Below are 22,530 nucleotides of genomic sequence, written 5' to 3'. Positions count from 1 at the left end.
ACCGTGGTCGCATGACTCGATAAAACGATAGGTCTTCTGAGAAAAGTTTGCTCAGGCGAATGGAGCGAATGGGAGGTAGCGGGAACTACAATTCCCATCAGCCCAGGCGTGGTCATCATCCTTTGCGGTCTGTTGTCGCTACAGACCCAGTAATGCGGAAATGGCGGGTGCTGCTAGTAGCGGCGAAGGAAAAGAGATGGAAATACTAAATTGAAACTTTATTTTTTTACATGGTTTAATAATTTTTTGTTATTAAAATTGAAAAATTGAAGTTCCTGTTTCAAAGTTTACAGATAGATGGCTAATTTGTATGCCATTGATATGTTCAGTGTTCATGTAAACTGTTTAATAAACACTTCTGGCACTTTTTTCGAGTCTCTTCATTAGTTTTGTTTTTCCTGTAAATGATTCAATAAATACCGTACCGTGCCATTCATACCGAGGTATTACCGTACCGTGAAGTTTTGATACCGTTACATCCCTAGTTAACCAGTTATCAATCCAGGTCGCTACAGTTCCTAAAATACCTGTCGCTGTCTATCATTGTCTAAATGTATTTTTACTGTCTAAATATTTGCATTCAGCTAGTGTAAACATGCACGATGCTATCACAGTGAATGCGAGGCTGAGACTGAAGCTTTATCCTTTGTTTCCGCTGAGAGACGTGCCGCGTGACTCATTTCCCCGCGCATACTTAGGTGGCCATTCACGGTTTGACTTCTGAGATTCAGATCGAGTACTAGGTAATTTTTTTCTGAACTGGTTGGTTCAACTTTTAAGAAATTCGAGTCCTAATGAGTTCGAGAACCGAGGTACCACTGTAATTGAATTCAGGTGTTCCAATCACTTCCATAGCCACAGGTGTATAAAATGTAGCACCTAACATGCAGACTACTTCTACAAATATTTACGAAAGAATGGGTCTCAGGAGCTCAGTGAATTCAAGCGAGGTACCATGATAGGGTGCCACCTGTGCAATAAGTCCATTTATGAAATTTCCTCAATACTAAATATTCCACAGTGAACTGTTAGTGGTATTATAACAAAGTGGAAGCGGCTGGGAACAGCAGCAACTCAGCCACAAAACAGGCCACGTAAAATCACAGAGCGGAGACATGCAGAAGTTGCCAACTGTTTGCAGAGTCAATAGCTACAGACCTTCAAACTTTGTGTGGCCTTCAGATTAGCTCAAGAACAGTGTGTAGAGAACTTCATGGGAAGGGTTCTCATGGCTGAGCAGCTGCATCCAAGCCTTACATCTCCAAGTGAAATGCAAAGCGTCGGATGCAGTGGTGTAAAGCAGGCCGCCACTGGACTCTAGAACAATGGAGATGTGTTCTTTGGAGTGATGAATCACATTTCTGTGTCTGGAAATAGACAAGTGTGGGTTTGGCGGTTGCTAGGAGAGCAGTACTTGCCTGACTTCATTGTGCCAAGTGTAAAGTTAATGCTGCAGAAATCGAAGCCATTTTGGACAGTTTCATGGTCCCGACTTTGTGGGAACAGTTTGGGGATGGCCCCTTCCTGTTCCAACATGACTGTGTACCAATGCACAAAATAAGGTCCATAAGGACATGGATGAGTGAATCTGATGTGGAGGAGCTTGACAGAGCCCTGACCTCAACCTGATAGAACACCTATGGGACGAATTAGAGCGGAGACTGAGAGCCAGACCTTCTCGTCCAACATCAATGCCTGACCTCACAAACGCTCTCCTGGAAGAATGGTCAAAAAGTCCCATAAACACACTCCTTGTGGACAGCCTTCCCAGAAGAATTGAAGCTGTTATGGCTGCAAAGGGTGGGCCAACTTCATATTAAAGACTATGTAATAAGAATGGGATGTCATTAAAGTTCATATGTGTGTAAATGCAGGTGTCCCAATATTTTTGGCAATATAGTATATACACTCACCTAAAGGATTATTAGGAACACCTGTTCAATTTCTCATTAATGCAATTATCTAATCAACCAATCACATGGCAGTTGCTTCAATGCATTTAGGAGTGTGGTCCTGGTCAAGACAATCTCCTGAACTCCAAACTGAATGTCAGAATGGGAAAGAAAGGTGATTTAAGCAATTTTGAGCGTGGCATGGTTGTTGCTGCCAGACGGGCCGGTCTGAGTATTTCACAATCTGCTCAGTTACTGGGATTTTCACGCACAACCATTTCAAGGGTTTACAAAGAATGGTGTGCAAAGGGAAAAACATCCAGTATGCGGCAGTCCTGTGGGCGAAAATGCCTTGTTGATGCTAGAGGTCAGAGGAGAATGGGCCGACTGATTCAAGCTGATAGAAGAGCAACTTTGACTGAAATAACCGCTCGTTACAACCGAGGTATGTAGCAAAGCATTTGTGAAGCCACAACACGCACAACCTTGAGGCGGATGGGCTACAACAGCAGAAGACCCCACCCGGTACCACTCATCTCCACTACAAATAGGAAAAAGAGGCTACAATTTGCACGAGCTCACCAAAATTGGACAGTTGAAGACTGGAAAAATGTTGCCTGGTCTGATGAGTCTCGATTTCTGTTGAGACATTCAAATGGTAGAGTCAGAATTTGGCGTAAACAGAATGAGAACATGGATCCATCATGCCTTGTTACCACTGTGCAGGCTGGTGGTGGTGGTGTAATGGTGTGGGGGATGTTTTCTTGGCACACTTTAGGCCCCTTAGTGCCAATTGGGCATCGTTTAAATGCCACGGCAATGCCATTGTTTCTGACCATGTCCATCCCTTTATGACCATCATGTACCCATCCTCTGATGGCTACTTCCAGCAGGATAATGCACCATGTCACAAAGCTCGAATCATTTCAAATTGGTTTCTTGAACATGACAATGAGTTCACTGTACTAAAATGGCCCCCACAGTCACCAGATCTCAACCCAATAGAGCATCTTTGGGATGTGGTGGAACGGGAGCTTCGTGCCCTGGATGTGCATCCCACAAATCTCCATCAACTGCAAGATGCTATCCTATCGATATGGGCCAACATTTCTAAAGAATGCTTTCAGCACCTTGTTGAATCAATGCCACGTAGAATTAAGGCAGTTCTGAAGGCGAAAGGGGGTCAAACACCGTATTAGTATGGTGTTCCTAATAATCCTTTAGGTGAGTGTACATACACACACACATACATATAAAATTGACTGATATATAGTCAAACATCGGATTGTGAGTAACTTGGTTTGTGAGTGTTTTGCAAGACGATCAATTTTTTTTTTATAAATTTTAACTTGATAAAGGACCACGGTCTTGCAATACGAGAATTACGTATACGCTTCGTCTGCCGATCATCATGTAATCACAACTGAGCTGATAGTTCTTCTCTCTCTCTCGCTGGGGAATTGTGGGTAATCATTTCCGAAGCTTGGTCTCAATTGGCGTGCCTCACTCGTATAGTCAAAATTTAGTAGAAAAGCACCACCCGAATAAGGGTGTAGCAGTGCGAGCGACGAATCTGTTTAACGACAATGCAATGTCCACATTTCCGTGAAATCGAAAAGGAGGCAGAAGTGGCTGTCATTGGATAGGCTCCTTGTTAAAGTTGCACAAAAAGAAAAAGATTCAAAGTGAATCAACAGATAGCAGTGATTACGTTAGTTATAGTGAAAGTCATCCTACAAAATAACCCTCCTCTTCTCCACTCTCTCATCTCCCTCACACCATCCACGATTCTTTTCAAAGGGAAAGTGCAGGTTAATTTGTTTTATGTATTTTTACCTTATATTTTGTATTAATAATTTTTATATGAATATTTCTGGGTTGTGGAACAAATCATCTGAGTTTCCATTATTTCTAATGGGAAAATTCGCTTTGATATATGAGAGCTTTGGATTATGAGCATGTTTCTGGAATGAATTATGCTTGCAATCCGAGGTTTTACTGTATATATAAATTGTTTTAATGAAATTACCGTTACCTTCTAAAATGCTTAAATTCATAACAAATGTTTTCCTTTAATATCACTGCGTAATTGTGGTAGTAGTTCAAACTATCGCAAAACAAAAAGGTGGTTTTACACCGTGCTAAATTTTGATGGCATACCATAGCAGTAGTGCTACACACGAGCAATTTAAGAGGAAAGGCACAAGCGCTATTCTAATGGGCCACCAGAAAAGGCAAAAGGCTTTTAAATATCTTTTGTCCTTCTAGCTGCTAAATACACTCATCATTAAAGCCATAAAGTTGTCTGGCTGCTACCTAAGAATTTCCATTGAATAAGTGTTTGTAAAAATGTTTAGGCTAGAATCTGAACTTATTCTATGCTGACTGACAGGGCTAATGTGTGTGTTCATGTGCATTGGGCTTTTTGGGACTAGTGTTATTGTTAGCTATAACAAACAAAGAGATATGAAATAGAAAATAATTTGTGAATTGAAATAAAAATGAAAACTATATTTACCAAAAAACAAGTGATGGAATTTAATCTGGAAAAAGCATCACCACACCACCATTTTTTTTTACTTTGTTTAACCACTGCGCCTCCTCTTTTAAAAGTCGTTAAGGCTGCTGAGCTGTCTGTTTCTTCATCGTGACTTCAGTGCTTATCGCTTCCATGATTTACCAAAACAGTAGCATGTGGGGCGCTCTGCTAACCAAATTTAATAAGTATAAGGATACGCAAATTTATACAGATTGCTAATTTTTGGGCATCACAATACGCATCTCATTACTATTTTAGGCAGACAATCTGCTTATTGAATTGTGGGTGAAAATAATGTCCGTATAGTGTCAAAAACCCATCATCCATTATCTAAAGCCCTGCAATGACATACAGTTTCTTGATACCAAAATAAAATTAACAAACGAAATGGTCAAGTTGATTTTTAACTGTCCAATAGGTAGATTAATCCATTGAAAAATAGTTGTTAGTGGCAGCCCTTTTTTATATATAAACTTCGCGCAAAAATTAAGGAAATTTGTGTTTGGTCGATTATTTCTTTGTTGTGACGATGCTTCTTGGCAATAAAAATTATACCATTGGAAAGCCTGTTTATTTCCCTTTTACATGGTGCCACATTTGTAAGGAAAATCAAATCAAATCAAAATGGCTTTTATTGTCAGTTCCCTGTATGTTCATAGCCAGAATCTGGACTGAACATAACTTTGATCCACATGTTCAGGTTCCAGTGTACGTGTTGCTGACACCAGAGCGAATGGGCCTGACGGTGATGGGCAGTCACGGCAGACCTCCTGGCAGCCCTATGAGACCAGAGATTGGCTGTGTGCAGCCTGTTCCGGATTGTCTGGGTAGATAGCTGTCGGCCATGTCGTCCTGCAAACCTTGCCTACAAGTCTGTAGAAGACTTCCTAAGTGCTGACTGGGTGAGGAAAGGTATTTTCTGGTGTCGTCTTCTTGGGATGCCCACTTCACAGGACCTGTCTCTGTCTCTGACATTACATGGAACTTGGCTTTCAATCTGGAGATGATACTAGGGTTCACTCCAAATAATGCTGCAACTTGGTTTTACAGAACACCAGCTTGAAGTTGCCCTATGGCAGGGGTGTGGAAGAAAAATTGGACATTAGTAGGCCCGGGAGGGGAGGCATATTGGGTCTGTTATGTCTTAGGCCTTAGACCAGAAGAGATTGTTTTGAATACTATGTGACCTCGCTTTGTGATAGCTGCCGCAGAAGCTCGGACCTTGGAGAGGCAGACAGTGGAGCAAAGGGGGGGAGAAACCACTTGCAGGAAGAGACTCGAAGCCGCCCCAACTGGTGCACAAAGAGTTATAGCTTATTAAAGTAGTTGTAGTAGTCAATATAATATGTTACGCAATTGATTGCATCATGTTAATCATACTTATGTTAATCATACTAATCATATGTTAACCATGTATTTTCAGCGATTCAGGGAAAATACGTCAATGTGTTAATCATTAATCAATGGAACACCCAAACATTAACAGTGATTCAATGTCATATAATTAATATCTATATACATATCTCATGTAGAGTCTAGAAGCCGAGGCTGTCTCCAGTAAGTTGCGTACAATGGGTGGACTTTACCTTGCTACCAAAGTGAACCAATGGAGCAGGAGAATTGTGTTTGTTATACGTTTCAGCTTAGTTTGTTGATGTTTCATGACCAATCAGGACTTAGAAGTCCTGGGAGTTATGGTTTATCTACTGGTTGCTCTGTGTGCCGGGTGTGAAGCATGTGAAATGTGTGCAAATTTTCTTTACTCGCCAAACTAAGAGGTCCAGACTTTTATTCTAAGTGCTTGATTTATAATTTTTCTACCACAGGGGCCCTTATCCAGATCAGTCAAACATGGCATGCTTGGAACAGACACCAACTGACCTCCGCAGCAGGGTCCACACTCACAGGTGCTGCTAATCAGGCACCTGATTGTCAGCATTTGATGTATCAGAAGCTCAAAACAAGAGTCAATAGCAGAATCAGCTGTTTGGCTTTGGCAGAGATGATTTGGCAAGATTTTCATGGACGCAACCCACATACTCAGCTCTGCTGCTCAGCCCACAAATGCATTTTCCTTACAAATGTGGCACCATATAATAGGGAAATACACAGGCTTTCCAACGGTATAAGATTTATTGCCAAGAAGCATTGTCCGGTACTTTAACGGTACTTTTTGTTAGAGGACAAAAAGAAGAATAGAATTACCATTGCTTTACTTTCCTCATACGTTCTGTATATAAATGAACACTGTTTTGTAAGTCATTAATATAGATTATAATATGATATAAGATATATAATATGTGACCAATCCACGTGTGATACTTATTCAGCTTTGTGCAAAAAGATAGCTCCTCTTTCTTGTTAACCCTCAGGAGTCGGCCAAGACTTTGGTGCCTTAAGAAAATGTTTTTAAATGCATGAAACTAATGTTTTTACCACCGTCAGCGCTGGATACATATGCTCAAAAAATACACAAGGAGCATGTTGTGACAGATTGAATTTATGAACGCGCATATAAAAATGAACTGGCTAACTGTTACTTTTAATCATTAATTCATGTTCGTATAATTAGGTTCATTCCAAGTGTGGGCTTCAGGCCACTAGCATACATACCTGGGGCAACGACAGATAAACTATGACCTAGGCAGTCAGAAGCCGTGCACTTCTCCATATGCATTTGATGGACATTTGCTAAACATTTAGGCAGATTGCTTGTGTTTCCGCCCTTGCATATAAAGGATTTGTTGCTCTTGTGGCAATAAACATTGTCAGCATCGACTCTAGCAAAATATTACCACACATTTAAACGTTTAGTTCTCTCCCATCTTCACTAAAAGCATGATGTGTGTGTGTACTGCACGTTGGTGTGCGTGAGAGCGAGATCTAGAGAGAAATTAAACGAGAGCGAGTATGCTGCCCCATGCCCCGCCACTCACACACAGGCTCCAAGAGAGATCGTTCTCTCTTCAGGATTAAGAATAGCTAAAATGCAATCAGAAACACAGCGGAGAGATAAAATGTGCAAGAGAACTTTTTAAATAGGAAATCTTTTTTCTTAATTTTTTCAGTATTGATAGCAGAAACGATAACGTTGGAGCTTATCGATACTATGATCATTAATAATATAGCCCCCGGGCCTGTTTAATACCGTGTTTTGGTGCCCATCCCTAGATGTCATTATTGATTATATTAATAATCAAGTAATCGATCGATTAATCTGATAATTTACCAAGTAATCGTTTATATATAATATAATAATATAATATATACATTGCAATTGACACAAGGCAGGAACCAACCACATGTTGCAGGGTGCGCACGCAGTCACAAATATGGTCTATTTAGGCACTCTCACTTCAGATTCATGTTTTTGGACAGTATAAGGACATCGGTGGACCTGCCGAAATGGCACCCACACACAGGGCGAACATGCAAACTCCTCACACACAAGCAGCGGTGTGTGACGACAGCGCTACCCAGTTCGCCACTGTACTGCTAGGCTTATATGACATACGATGTTAATATCAACATGGCATTTCATGCACATGCAGTCGTCACACTGCAAGGACCGTGATACTCAGCTGGGTTCAAACCATGAATAAATTGTGCTAAAACATGTACTTAGTCATAGGAAACCAAGCTTAGCAAACCTTGCAATCTTAATGATGGTTTCTTTTCAGCATTATGGAGTATAAGCTTAAAAAGTTAGTCTAAAATTTACCGCTGCTGCTTTTGCATGAGCACTACATACGATCTCAGAGACAACCATATCATTCTCATCCTTTCTGTTGGACTGATTCGTAGACTGTGTGGCACCGTGGCACGTTTATGAAAAATTAAGCAAAAAATGATTGAAGAGGAGAAAGGCGAACAAGAACTGGTCACGAAAAGCCATTTGTATTCCACTGTATGGAAATATTTTGTATTTTATAGTGACAATGAGCAAAAGCAAGTGATTTGTTGGCACTGCTTTGTGTCTGTAGGTACAACTCAAGTAGTTTGACAGGCGCTGTTGGTAGACGATAAGTTAAAGGTAGATAAGTTCTACATTTGTCTATATAGTTAATTTTCAACTCCTAAATATCTTGTTCAGCCTTGCTCAAAACGTTGACAAAAAATTATTAATGTTAATTGATTATTATGTACCTTTTTATATAATATGATGTGGCTAAGAGACAAGGTAACCTTCATTTTAGCAATGATTATTTTGACATATGGGAATCACAACAAGCAAAATAAGTTAAAGTAATGACAAAGACAGGCTAGGCTACTTCAAGAGGCTAAACGGAACATATCATTGGCTCACCTTGCATTACTGGGTGAGTCCGTCAAACTTGTTTTCTTTTAAGAGGTATGTGCTTTCTAGTCGTGCCGTGGTGATATTCAATTTCTGCTTTGCAGTTCTGGCAGGCAACTGCATTCCCATTCACTTTTAATGTGAAGTGCTTCCACACAAATGATGCTTTTTACTCTTTATTTGGACCAACATCCAGCATGTGACATCTACCTTCCACCATATTGCAGAGTAATTGAAAAGGAAAAGATTTTAATCAATGCTTTTAAATAATCAAGTAATTGAGTTTAACCGAGTAATCACGAGAACTCTAATACACACACACAGACACATACATACACATACATATATACATTGCTCAAAAAAATCAAAGGCACACTTTTTAATCAGAGTAAGGCATCAAGTCAAACTTCTGGGGGTATTGATCAGGTCAGTTAAGTAGCAGAGGGGGCTGTTAGTCAGCTTCAGGTGCTTTGGTGTTAATGAAATTAACAACAGGTGCACTAGAGGGGTAACAATGAGACGACCCCCAAAACAGGAATAGGTAAAGGCCACTGACATTTTTTCCCTCCTCGTCTTTTCTGACTATTTTTTCACAAGTTTTGCATTTGGCTACGGTCACTGTCACTACTGGTTAGCATGAGGCGATACCTGGACCCTACAGAGGTTGAACAGGTAGTCCAACTCCTGGATGTTGCATCAATACGTATCATTGCCAGAATATTTGCTGTATCTCCCAGCACAGTTTCAAGGGCATGGAGGAGATTCCAGGAGACAGGCAGTTACTTTAGGAGAGCTGGACAGGGCCATAGAAGGTCCTTAACCCATCAGCAGGACTAGTATCTGCTCCTTTGTTAAAGGAGGAACAAGAGGAGCACTGCCAGAGCCCTACAAAACGACATCCAGCAGGCCACTGGTGTAAATGTCTATGACCAAACAATCAGAAACAGACTTCCAGAGATCGAATTTATCGACGGCAGAAGCCGCCGTGCCTTAGCAATTTGCCGTGCTGCCCTGAATATTTACAAGACAGCAGATACTTGCAGTGCCCTCTTCCTCAGTTGCCTTTGTGCCCTATTGTGTATGTTTAGATCATAATAAAGTCAATAAACTTATGAAATCAAGAACAAGTTCTTCCGTTTTTTACTTCTCTGTCGCCATGTCCATGATATCTGGGTTGATAAGCGCATCCCATAATTTTACGTTAGCCACGCCTCCATGGTTAAATTATTCAGAGCGGCTATTCTAGCCGATGCTTACCTCCCTCCGAAACTAATAGCAACATGTTCATAGAATAGGGAGGGTGAGAAGGTTTAGAAGTTCTTTTGAAAGTGAGGCTGCATTGGTGGTATTTTTGGCACGTGAACAATCATCGATTTACATCGACAAATACATGTTAAGGACCTGTTATAAGGCCACAAAGTTCCAATTAAAATGCCTACGAAAGATCGGGTGAAAAAAAGAAAGCAGGCTGAGATGATGGCCGCTGCTTCTAAGACTCAGAAAATAACCAAATTTTTTAGGTAATTTCGCTGGTTATGCATGTCTTTCCCAATCATACCGCATCTATTGTTATGGAAATTATCTGTCATTATTTGATGTTGTAATAATTTATAATAGACTAATAATTCATAGAAGATTGAAATAATTGATACCATGTGCACTGAATTTTAGTGAAAACGGAGAAGGAGTTAGAGCATAAACTGTACTGTCCTGCAGCTGCTGTCACGGGACAGTTCGTAGTGGCTCGCGGAAGTGTTGCGGGACAGTTCGTAGTGGCTCGCGGCACTGGGCGGGACAGTTGGCGAGTGTTAGTTAGTTGGCTTGAATATGGTCACTCATGTATTATTTTGAAGTTCTGTTAGTCATGTCAGTGTTCAATGTCTCAGTAAAAAAATGTTCATTAAATTAAAGTTTTTATCACTGACAATAGCTGGTTCTGTTTTTTTTCATAAAACATTTTGTCATTACTGAGTAGGTGAATGAAGGCAACAGCATCTTTTTTTCAATAGCTAGTCTAACACTATTTCATAGGGTGCTAATGCATTTATTGCCCTTGAAAATGTCAGAATGCTAAATATTTCATGCGTCCGGCTATATACCTTTTTGCCTCAGTGCCCTGGCCAGTAATTCTTGATTGCCTTGGTGCCCTCCGAACCTACGGGAAAATGCCTTAGTGCCCTCCTATATTTGAGGGGATAAAAGGCAAACACTGCTGTGCCCCCCGAACAAAGTAATTCTACCCCTGGACTTCATGAGGCTGGCCTGAGTGCCTGACGCTCACTGCCCAGCACCATGGACCTCGATTGCCATTTGCCATAGAATACCAGAATTGGCAGGTCCGCCACTGGCACCCTGTGCTTTTCACAGATGAGAGCAGGTTCACCCTGAGCACATGTGACAGACATGAAAGGGTCAGGAGGAACCATGGAGAACGTTATGCTGCCTGTAACATTGTTCAGCATGACCGGATTGGTGGTGGGTCAGTGACGGTCTGGGGAGGCATATCCATGGAGGGACACACAGACCTCTACAAGTTATAAAACTGCACCTTAACTGCCATTAGATAATCGGGATGAAATCCTTGGATGCATTGTCCAACATCCAGCCTTGCAGTCCAAGGCTGAAGGTGTTCGCGATCATTTTATTTGAACTCATTTATATTTATTGATATTTATGAACGTGAAAGAATACAGTTGTTTAAGATTGTATGTAGAGCTAGGCGATAAGGCCTAAAAATAAAATCTCCATTTTTTCACAATAAATCCGATTTTCAATTTTAAACGATTTTCCCCTCCCCTACCCAAAATCAAACTACAGATGACAAACAGATGGTTCAAAACAAGTTTTAACTTTATTTTGTTTTTTTTTTTACTTTAGGGTTAAAGTGCAATCTCACAAGCCAAAAAAGATGCTTGTAAGTGAGATGGCAGACCACGCCATTGTAAACACTTTTAGAAACTTGTAAAAACTTTTAGCATGTTAATGAATCCCAGCTTTTCCACAGTATGTATAGGCACCATGTCTTTTGCAATATACATCACGACAGCGTTTGTTATTGCCTTCCACCGTGCCCATTCTTATCATATGGCACACAGTTTGAAAACGTGTAAGGGATGGTCGCTTGCTTAACTTTGGATGTTGTGCTGGTGCTGCGGGTATTTTCATTTCGCTGGGAGCTGCATTTCTCCCACTCCGCTGTGTGCCTCTGCTTTAGGTGCTGGAATAAATTTGTCGTGCTGCTTCCTTTGGTTGCAACAGTTTTTAAACAGACTTTGCAACGAGGACTTGTTTGGCCTGTGTCCGATGGCGCAAAACCGAACCATTGCCGTGTTGTTTCTGGATCCGCTTTTGTTGCCGTGTTTTGACTGAGCTCACTGTGCTGCTGGTGGACATGCGGAAGCATGTTAGTTGTGCTATTTGTGTATGTTATCAGTCTTTTACAATGTTTGCACACAGTTTTTGTCTTTAATTTGTCTGTAATTTTCTTGCTGTTTTTGTTTGTGATTACCGGAAAGCTAAAATGCTGCCACACCGCCGATTTAAGATCGGGCGGTGCATCCATCCATCCATTTTTGGAAACCACTTAATCCCAACTGGGGTTGCAGGAGGGACTGGGGCCTATCACGGCAACAATGGGCACAGATGGGAACCAACCCCAGGCAGTCGCCTACACACCACAGGGCACACACTCACACTCACATACCTACAGGGCCAATTTAGACTCACCAATCAACTTATCCTGCACGCTTTTGGACCGTGGGAGGAAACCGAAGCCCCCCGGCGAAAATGGGGAGAGTGTTCAAACTCCACACAGAAAGGACCCGGGACCAAACCCTGGACCTTCTTGCTGTGAGGCAGCAGTGCTGACCACTGTGCCACCACGCTGCCAGGCTGTGTGTCCTCAATTTCAAATTCGCTCGTCATCTCATGTTTGGTCAAAACCAAAAACTGACTTACTTACACAGTGACATTGGACGTCGAACTGACGTCGTGAAATCAAATGTAATATTACATCAGTTTTTCTGTTAAAGCACTGTGAAGTACTCCTAGAGTAGCAATTCATTTTCCACATCAGCTGGTTTAAATCATCATACATTTACATTTATTTTTAACCGATTCGCGATTCATTGTTACATGCCTACTGATTAGCATGTTGTGCGGACAGAGGAGAACTAGTCCAAGGTTCACTTTAGTGATGAAAGCAAGTTTAATGATGAGAAACATTATGTTCGTCGTCAAACTGGGGAAAGACTGAACCCCAAATGTGTTAAGAAGTTAGTGAAAGGTGGAGGAGGAAGTGTCATGGTTTGGGGAATGATTTCTGCAGCAGGAGTTGGGCCTCTTATATTGTACAGCTACATGGCAGAGTGGATGCAAATTTATCAGAAATTTCTTTGACAAAATGTGGTTTCTTCATCTGCATTCATCACCCAATCAGCCAGCAATTTTCATGCAGGACAATGCCTCCTGTGACACTACAAAACGGGTAAATCAGTTCCTTGAAACTGAAAACACTGAAATTATGAAATGGCCAGCCCAGAGTCCAGATCTGAACGCAATATAAAATCCTTGGCAACAAAGTTATGACTAACCCACTACAGTCACTGAATTGTGGAGGAGACTGCAAGAAGAGTGGACCAAAATCACACCAGAGCTGTGTGAGAGACTAGTGATGCCCTGTGGCCGCAGATGTGCTGAAGTCATTCAAAGCAATGGCCTGTACACTTCCTATAAATTTTTTGACTGTTGTAACATTCAGAAAATTTAGTTGTGATCTTTCTTCATGCTACAGTCATTGCTGTTCTCTATTTTTGATCACTGTGTTTTCTGCAAAACAAAGTTTTTTTTGTTCAAATTCCTTGGTTATTTTGTACAACACTGTTCTAGTAGTATGGTATAGACAACAATTCCTTCAAATGTTGAGCAATGAAAATGACATTATTTCTGGAAAAATCAAGTGTTCATAAATTGTTCTCTAATTTTAATCGCCATTTGCGCTGCTATGACAAGAAAATACCTTGCATTTTAACCCATATACTGCAAATAAAGTCGAGTTAGCATATAAAGATTAAAATGCATTATATTTCGTTTTCATAGCAGCGCAAATGCGCATAAAATAAGTATGCCTTTTGCGCTTTTACAATCGATTGTCGCACTTATCGTTCTTTTTTTTTTTTTTTTTTTTTTATATATTGCCCACCACCACCCCCCCTCTTCGGAGGACAACTTTATTTTACATTACATTCAAGAGTAAAGATTGTGGCCGCTCCGAACTCACCAGTACCGTGGAAAAGGAGAAAAACAGGGGGGGTACAAAAACAACAGCGTAACAATAACAGACATCAATCACCATGGGGAGAGGGGGAGAGAGAAAAGAAAAAAAAAAAAAAAAAAAAAAGGTATACAGAAATAATAACACTAATAATGTAGGCGGGATGGAAAAAAGATGAAGTATAGGGGAATACAGAATACAAACAACCATAAGAAACATAACACTCATCAAACAACAAGAATTATAACAACATCAGTGATACTAATAATAATTAATACAAATCGGTATTATATATATGTAGCATACACACACGTAATCGTACCGTTATATATGTATATTTCAATTCCTAAATCTATAACATACCCTAAAAAGTAATAATAATAATGATATTGATCGCTCAACCAGTCTTGTATGCATGTGCAAGTGTAGGTGTGACCTGATTTGTCATTGGATGTGCTGGCATTTAATGCCGTCAGGGGAGGCGGCAGCACCCCCCCCCCCCCAGGCCCAAGGCGAAGGCAGGAGAACCAGGCAACCGAAGCCACCCTACTGCCCCCCCGGCACAAGGGCCCACAGCCACGCATCCCAGAGACAACCACCCGCCCAACCCGAGAGGGAGCCCGCGAGGGACTAAGGGGGCGCCAACCCCCGCACAGGGAGGCCCGCAGAGGGAGGACGGGCGGCGAGCCCCCCAGCCCCACCCGCAACCAACCCACCGGGGCAGGCGGGTCCAGGGCCGAAGGGCCCCACCCACCGGGACCACCCCCCCCACCCCCCGGCGGACGGCCCCCCACACACCGGGGGAGCCCCAGCCCCCCCAGCCCGTCCCCCGGGAGGACGGGCCGCCGCCCACCGCAGCGACACGGCACGCCTCCCCCCCAACACTGCAGGATGATCCAAGGGGGGCCCATACAAAGAGCCCCCCCCCCACCCGGGAGCAGACCCGCGGCGACCGGGGAGCGGCAGACACCCCGCCCAGCCCAGACCGAACCCCCCAATCCGCCTAGCAGGGCCCAGAGCGTCCCAAGATTCCCCGGACCGCCCGCCAGGGCCCCACCACGGCGCAGCAGAGCCAAGCACCACCCGGCCCGCGGCCCAAGAGAGGAGGCCGCCCATACCCGCCAGGGCCACCCGAACCCCCCCATGATGGGTCTTCCCCCCGGCGGGCCACCCCACCAGCACAGGGCCAGAGACAGAGAGTTAGGGGGGGCCCCTCAGCCCCCATCCCCTCCCTGACCCATGTTGGTGTGAAGTGTGCATGTACATGTGTGAGAGAGTTGTGTGTTTATGTCTACAATGCATTAAAATTAGTGGGTGCAGTTCGGGTATGAGGGCCCCACCACTGGCAGATGGCAGAGTCCCCCATCCCCCTCCCCGCACCCCCAAGGCCCTAATGTAATATGGACTGCGTATATGACTAAGGTGCAAAAAGTGGGCGAGCAGTTGAGGCATGGGCACCCCACCGCTGGCAGACGGCAGAGCCCCACCTGCCTCAACCCACCTCCTCAGCCCTAGTGTCATGTGGTGTCTAACATGTAAGTAAAAATTGAGGGGCAGTGTCTCGGCGCACCTCCCCACCGCCCCTCAAGGCCCTAGTGTTGTGTGAAATGTGGTGTTGGACCCAGGGGAGCAATAAGGGCGTGCCAGGAGTGGGCCCCCCCCGGCACCGGGGCCAGATCCCCGACTGGCCCCGATTAGTCCCCATCCCTGACCCCGCACAGCCGGCAGGGACGGCCAACCGAGGTGTTCAGGGGCGGCACAGGCAGCCCAGCAGCAGGGAACGCCCCCCCCCCCCCCCCCCAGGCGCAGACCGGGAGAGACCCACCCCACCACGCCCGATGAGACCCCAGCTAGCGGCCAAGGACGGGACAACCCCAGACCCCCCCGGCAAACGGGGAGCCGGACCAGCCAGGCGGGGTGACCCCCGCCCCCCGGCCACCCCAGGCCCCCCCCCAGGCGAGGCAGAGGCTCCCCCCACCGCCCCCCCCAAACCACCCCACAGCGCCCGAGGGCCCCGCGCCGGAATCGCCAACGGCAGACAACGACCCGTCCCCACCAGGCAACGGGCCCGGGCAGACCAGGCCCCCCAGCATGCGGGCGACCACCCGCCCGGGAGCCGGAGCAGCGGCCCCAGCAGATAGAGCCCACGCCCCCAAACCCACGCACCCCAGCGCAGCGGCCCAGGCGGAACCCAGAGGCCCCACCCCCCGATCCCCCCCCAGCGCGCCACCCACCCCGCGGGGGCAGAACCCCCCCACCCCCCGCACCGCCCCCACCAGGCCAGGCCAGCGGCCACCCAGAGACACTGACCACGCGCCCTCAGCCAAGAGAAACACCAGAGGACCCCAACAACCCAGCCCCCCCACCCCCAGCCCCCAACCCGGGACGGTGACGGCAAGGCCCCACCACCCCTGACGACATTACGTTAAAAAATTCATTATTGGAGTGCAACTGTCTTCAAAATCGATCAATTGATTTTTCTTACAGGCAGACATCCTCTCCATGGAAACATAATCCCAGAGTAGATTTTTGAACAGATTTATGTTTAAATTCTCTTTTGACTTCCAGTTCAGAAGGATTGTTTTCTTAGCAATGGTTAGTACTGTGAGAAGCATGCAAGATTTATTCATGTCCATATTAGTGTCAGTGAGGTCCCCAAGCAGGCAGAGTGAGGGGGAGGGTGGGATGGGATGCCCTAGGTGTGTCAATAAGTCTTCACAAATCCTTTGCCAGAATTCGTTGACCGGTGTGCAATACCAGAAAGCATGCAGGTAATTATCTGGTGCATCCGTCTTACAAGTTAGGCATATGTCAGTATCTCTGATACCCATCTGGAACATCCTCTGCCCTGTGTAGTGTGTTCTGTGTAAAATTTTGTATTGTAAAAGCTGCAGGTTGGAGTTCCGATTCATTCGAAAGGTATTCAAGCAAATTTGCCTCCAGAAGTTAGTGTCTTGATTGATGAGTAAATCCCTTTCCCATTTGTGGGTAGGGAGTGAGAGCGTTGTATCAGATTCTGCTAGATGCACGTAAATCCTAGACAGTAGTTTTTTAGTTGGAGTTATTAAGAAGTTTGCTATTTTAGGTGAAAGCTCCAGATCTAATTGCTTACGGCACCATCTATTGTGTATTATTGATTTAAGTTGAAGATATTCTAAGTATTTGTTTTTCTCAATGTTATAAGTTTCTGTAATTTTGTCAAATGATATCATGCAATTGTCTTGGATTATATGTTCGAGGCGCTTGATTCCTTTATTATGCCAAGCCAGGAAGTTTATCACTTTTTTATTTAACAGGATGTCAGGGTTGTTCCAGATGGGTGTCAGTTTGCATGGGACCACTGAAGTTTGGTTTATTCTAAGAAATTCCCACCAGGCTGTCAGCGATGTGCTGATGTTGATGCTCTTAAAACAGCAATGTCGTTTAAGTATATGACTGATAAATGGCAGGTCCTCGACTCGAATATCATTACAGAAAGTTTGCTCAATATCCAACCAGTTAAGGTCTAAGTTATTTTGCGTAGTCCATTTTAGGACATATATCAATCTATTGGCAAGAAAGTAGTTGTAGAAATTGGGAAGCTCCAAACCCCCACAGTTTTTGGATTTCTGTAAAGTTTTTAAACTTATTCGTGGTGGTTTGGATTTCCATAGATATTTTGAAACTAAGGAGTCCAATGATTTAAACCAAGTCCGCGGAGGTTGACTCGGAACCATTGAGAACATGTAGTTAATTTTTGGTAGGATCATCATTTTGATTGTAGCTACTCTTCCCAGAAGTGATGTGGGTAGATTGTTCCACCGTGCAAGGTCATCTTCTATCTTTTTAAGCAGCGGACTATAATTTAATCGCGTCAAATCTGACAGCTTGGCAGAAATGTTAATACCCAGATATCTAATGTTCCCAGATTGAAGTGGGATAGTTGGATTGGACTGGAAGTCACAAGATATTGGAAGAGTAGTCGACTTGTTCCAATTAATAGAGTAATCTGATATGGAGGAGAATTTATCTATAAGTCTTATCGTCTCCGTGAGGGAACCCTGTGTATTTTGAAGAAAAAGTAATACATCATCTGCATAAAGACTAATTTTATGGGTTATACTTGCTGTTTGAATACCTTTGATATTATTATTATTCCGAATTGCTGCTGCCAATGGTTCAATAAATATAGAAAATAGTGATGGAGAAAGTGGACAACCTTGCCTAGTGCCCCTTCTGAGAGTGAAGCTTGGGGAGATTTGATCATTCGTTTTTACACAGGCTTTAGGTGAACTGTATAAAATTTTAATCCAGGTTACGAAGTTCTCACGAAATCCAAATTTTAGTAAGGTTGCCATTAGAAATTTCCAGTTGACCCTGTCAAAAGCCTTTTCTGCGTCCAATGACATGATTATGGCTTCCTTATTTTGAATGTTGCAGTAGTCTATTACGCCAATTAGTCTCCTCATGTTGTTAGTGGACTGTCTGCCTTTAATGAAACCCGTTTGATCTGGATGTATTATATAAGGTGTCACTTTTTCAATTCTACTAGCCAGTGCCTTGCTGATGATTTTAAGGTCCGCATTTATAAGTGATATTGGTCGGTAGCTAGAGGGGAGAGCAGGATCTTTGTCAGGTTTGAGGAGCAGGTTAATGTCTGCACAATTCATATTTGGAGGGATGCTGCCAGTTTCTTTAATTTCTATAACCATTCTATGGAAGAGTGGTGCTAGCAGAGGCCAAAATGTTTTGTAGAATTCTGCTGGAAATCCATCTGGACCTGGGGCTTTCCCGTTAGGCATACATTGTAGTGCATCATGAAGTTCCACTATTGAGAGAGGTAACTCTAATGCCGTTATTTGTTCATTATTTAATATTGGTAGGTCGATGTTATTTAAGAACTCTTCTATTTCAGAATTGGTTGGATTAATATCAGGTGAGTATAATTTTTTATAGAAGTCCCTAAATATCCTATTTATCTCTCCTAGGCTATGAGTTGCCTTCCCATTGGGGTCTGTAACTGAAGAGATTGCTGCCTTCTCCTTATTCTGTTTTAGTTGGTTTGCTAAAAATTTACTTGATTTATTACTATGTTCAAAATTGTCCAAGCGTAATCTCTGTATGTAAAACTGAGTTTTTTTGTCTCTTAATTCTTGCAATTTAATTTTATTTTTTCTCAGGTCATTGAGAAGGTGTTTTTCTTGGGAGGCAACATGTGCTGATTCCAAAGTTTTAATTTTCTGTTCTAGTTCAGTTTCGAGTGCTTTTTCTTTCTTCTTTTTATGTACTGAATATGAAATTATTCTGCCTCGTATTACAGCCTTTGCTGTCTCCCAGAGAATGCACGCAGAGATACCTGGCAGGTCATTTGTTTCAATAAATGTTGTCCAATCTTTTTTAATAACTTCTAGAAACTCTGAGTCCGTTAGTAATGATGTATTCAGTCTCCACCGTTTAAAAGGTGGTGCACTAACTTTTACAGTGACCGTCATAGTGACAGGTGCGTGGTCACTGATTGTTATAGGGTGAATTTGTGTGTCAGATATATCTTTCATAACTGTATTGCTCGTAAGAAAAAAGTCTATCCGGGAGTAAGAATGATGGACTGGTGAGAAAAACGTGTATTCTCTGAGCGTGGTGTGAAAAGTACGCCAGACATCGCATAGGCCGAAATCATTCATATATTGTTTTACTGTTTCAGATGATTGGCAAGTACGGTAACTAGCTGCTGTACTACGTCTGTCAGATTCTGGGTTAAGTACTAAGTTGAAGTCCCCTCCCAGTATAAGTTCTGTGTCTGAGTGCGATGATATTTCAGCAAAAAGGTGGTGGAAGAAGGAGGAGTCATCACTATTTGGACCGTATATATTGGCAATACATATCTCTTTGTTATATGCTGAAATTTTAATAATTATGAATCTACCTTCTGGGTCTGCGATAGTGTCTTTACAGTTGAAACATATTCTTTTGTTGATTAAAATTGCTACACCTCTCTGTTTTGAATTATAACTAGCTAAGTATACGTGTGGAAATTCTGGTGAATTTAATGTACACTGTCCTGTTTTGGCTAAGTGAGTTTCCTGCAGTAGGACAATGTCTGCCTGTAATGTTGTTAGATATTCTAAGATTTTATGTCTCTTAGCAATTGAGCCAATACCACGCACGTTCCAAGTGACAAAGCGTAGTGAATTCATGCTGCACTTATCGTTCTTAAAGGTGAATGTGTACTTGCGTACCAGTTATGTGCACCCCTGTGTGTGTGTGTATACACACACACACACACACACACACACACACATACACAGTAGTACCTCTGAACTCAAACTTAATCCGTTCAGAACTCGGGTTCGAATCCTATAACGTTCGAGTTCTGATCAAATTTTCCCCATAAGAAATAATGGAAAACCAAATAATTGATTCCCGGCCCCAAAAAATTACACCTAAATATGTTTTTTTTTTTTAGCGTTTAAACACAAAATGAACAGGATAAAACAAAAACAGCATATACTAAATACATACTGTATAAGCACATTTATCAAAACAGTAAGTTTGTCACACCGTGTGCAGGACAAGCGAGCAGGGAGCACGGAATCAGGGTCAGGCAGACGGAAATCTAAGAACACAGGGTTTATTGCTGGCAAACAAGGCACAACACGGAGTAAACTTCAATGACAGGACTGGGGAAACATACTGTACCTGAACGCGGACTTAAATACACATGACTAATTGGAAATAACGAGAAACAGCTGATGACATCGGGATATCACACGAGGCTAACGAGGGGAGCGTGGCACACAGGAAGATCGTACGAGCCGGGTGTGACAAATTTGTAAAGTAAGAAAATAAATGTATCCAAATAATGTGCAATGGCTACTAAAATGATGTAAAATACAGTGTATTACATGATATTTTCAATAAAAAAAGCACTATCACCAACAAACAATGCTATCACAGCAAATGCGAGGCTGAGACTGAAGTGTTACCCTTTGTTTCCACTGAGAGACGTGCTCATTTCCCCACGTATACAAGTTATCTTAGGTCAGCATTTATGGTTCGGCTTCTGAGATTCAGATCGAGTTCTAGGTCATTTTTTTTTTCTAACTGGTTGGTTCTAATGAGTTTGAGAACTGAGGTACCACTGTATGTATATGTAGCGCAGAGGTACCGGCAGGCAGTTGTATATAGTTTGCAGGAATCGCTTGTGTCGTTGTAAATGTGCTGTGTGTTATGTCATGTATATTGATTATTGTTTATTGTTGTATGCAGTGTGTGTGTATTTGTGTGCGTGCGCCCACCGTAAGTATGAGTTGTGGGCGGAGCGATGAGCACGGTGGGCAGTGCGATGTGATAACGTGAATGGTACGGGTGTAATAAACGCCATCTGGTGGTTAAATCCAGAACTGTCTGGCTGTTGAATTATTGAGAGCATGCCTTAACAACCCTCCATTACAATATATATATATATATATATATATATATATATATATATATATATATATATATATATATATGCAGCATAAATCTAACACCGGCAAAGGGATGTCACTATTGGGTCCTTCAGCAAGGCACTTAACCCCCATCAGCTCATCCCCCAATTGTCTGATATTGCTTACTTAAATGTAAATCAGCTACATATAAAATGTATTACATTATTCTGCGGATTAGGTCCATATCTAATTCTATCATTTACAACCTGTAATCTTACCTGGCACTCCCTCCAGCGCCGATTGGACAGCCATCACACATTTGCTACACGTCATCTGCACTGCAAACTCCAACTGTCGGTAGGGCAGACACACAATAAATACAGAATGTTTTAACTTGGTTAAGAACATAAGAACATAAGAACTATACAAACGAGAGGAGGCCATTCGGCCCATCGAGCTCGCTTGGGGAGAACTTAACTAATAGCTCAGAGTTGTTAAAATCTTATCTAGCTCTGATTTAAATGTGGTCCAAAGTTCGCTTCCAACACTAGCGTGAAAGTGTGGATAATACACGTATTTTATCTATCCAAAATAACAAATATAAACACAATAAACAGGATATCATAATTTAATGACCATAAAACACTTTACATTGACCTAAATAGAGTATGTTAGCTACACAGAGAAAAAAAATCTTTGCATGTATCCCTGCTAACGTTAACATTTACTTAATTTTATTTCACGTGGAATTTTAAAATTATTCCTTTTCACCCATCCATCCATCCATTTTCCAAACCGCTTATCCTTCTGGGTCGCGGGGGTCCGGAGCCTATCATGGCACGAGACAGGGAACAACCTAGGACGGGGGCCAGCCCATCGCAGGGCACAGTCACACACTATCCACTCACACATGCACGACTATGGGCGATTTAGTAACTCCAATTAGCCTCAGCATGTCTTTGGACTGTGGGGGGATACCAGAAAACCCACGACGACATGGGGAGAACATGCAAACTCCACACACATGTAACCCAGGCGGAGACTCGATATAATGAAATACTAGCTTACTCCATCTATTATGTGATAACTATATTCAAAGAAATTTCAAGTATTACGCTCGAGGT

The 22,530-nt window shown here is 42.8% G+C and overlaps 1 protein-coding gene across 1 annotated transcript in view; it reads right to left on the bottom strand.

Annotated features, from left to right (window-relative positions):
* The window catches only part of ccs (copper chaperone for superoxide dismutase), a 28,398-nt gene that overhangs the window by 4,954 nt on the left and 914 nt on the right, over positions 1-22,530 (bottom strand). The window contains exon 2 of the mRNA XM_072717157.1: positions 21,685-21,757. Within this exon, the coding sequence (XP_072573258.1) occupies positions 21,685-21,757 (73 nt within the window). The remainder of the gene's footprint in view (positions 1-21,684; positions 21,758-22,530) is intronic.

Source organism: Paramormyrops kingsleyae, chromosome 10 (genome assembly GCF_048594095.1).
Source record: "Paramormyrops kingsleyae isolate MSU_618 chromosome 10, PKINGS_0.4, whole genome shotgun sequence".
NCBI lineage: Eukaryota > Metazoa > Chordata > Actinopteri > Osteoglossiformes > Mormyridae > Paramormyrops > Paramormyrops kingsleyae.
The sequence above is the reverse complement of the archived record's forward strand: the minus strand, read 5'-3'. Positions and strand labels throughout refer to the sequence as shown.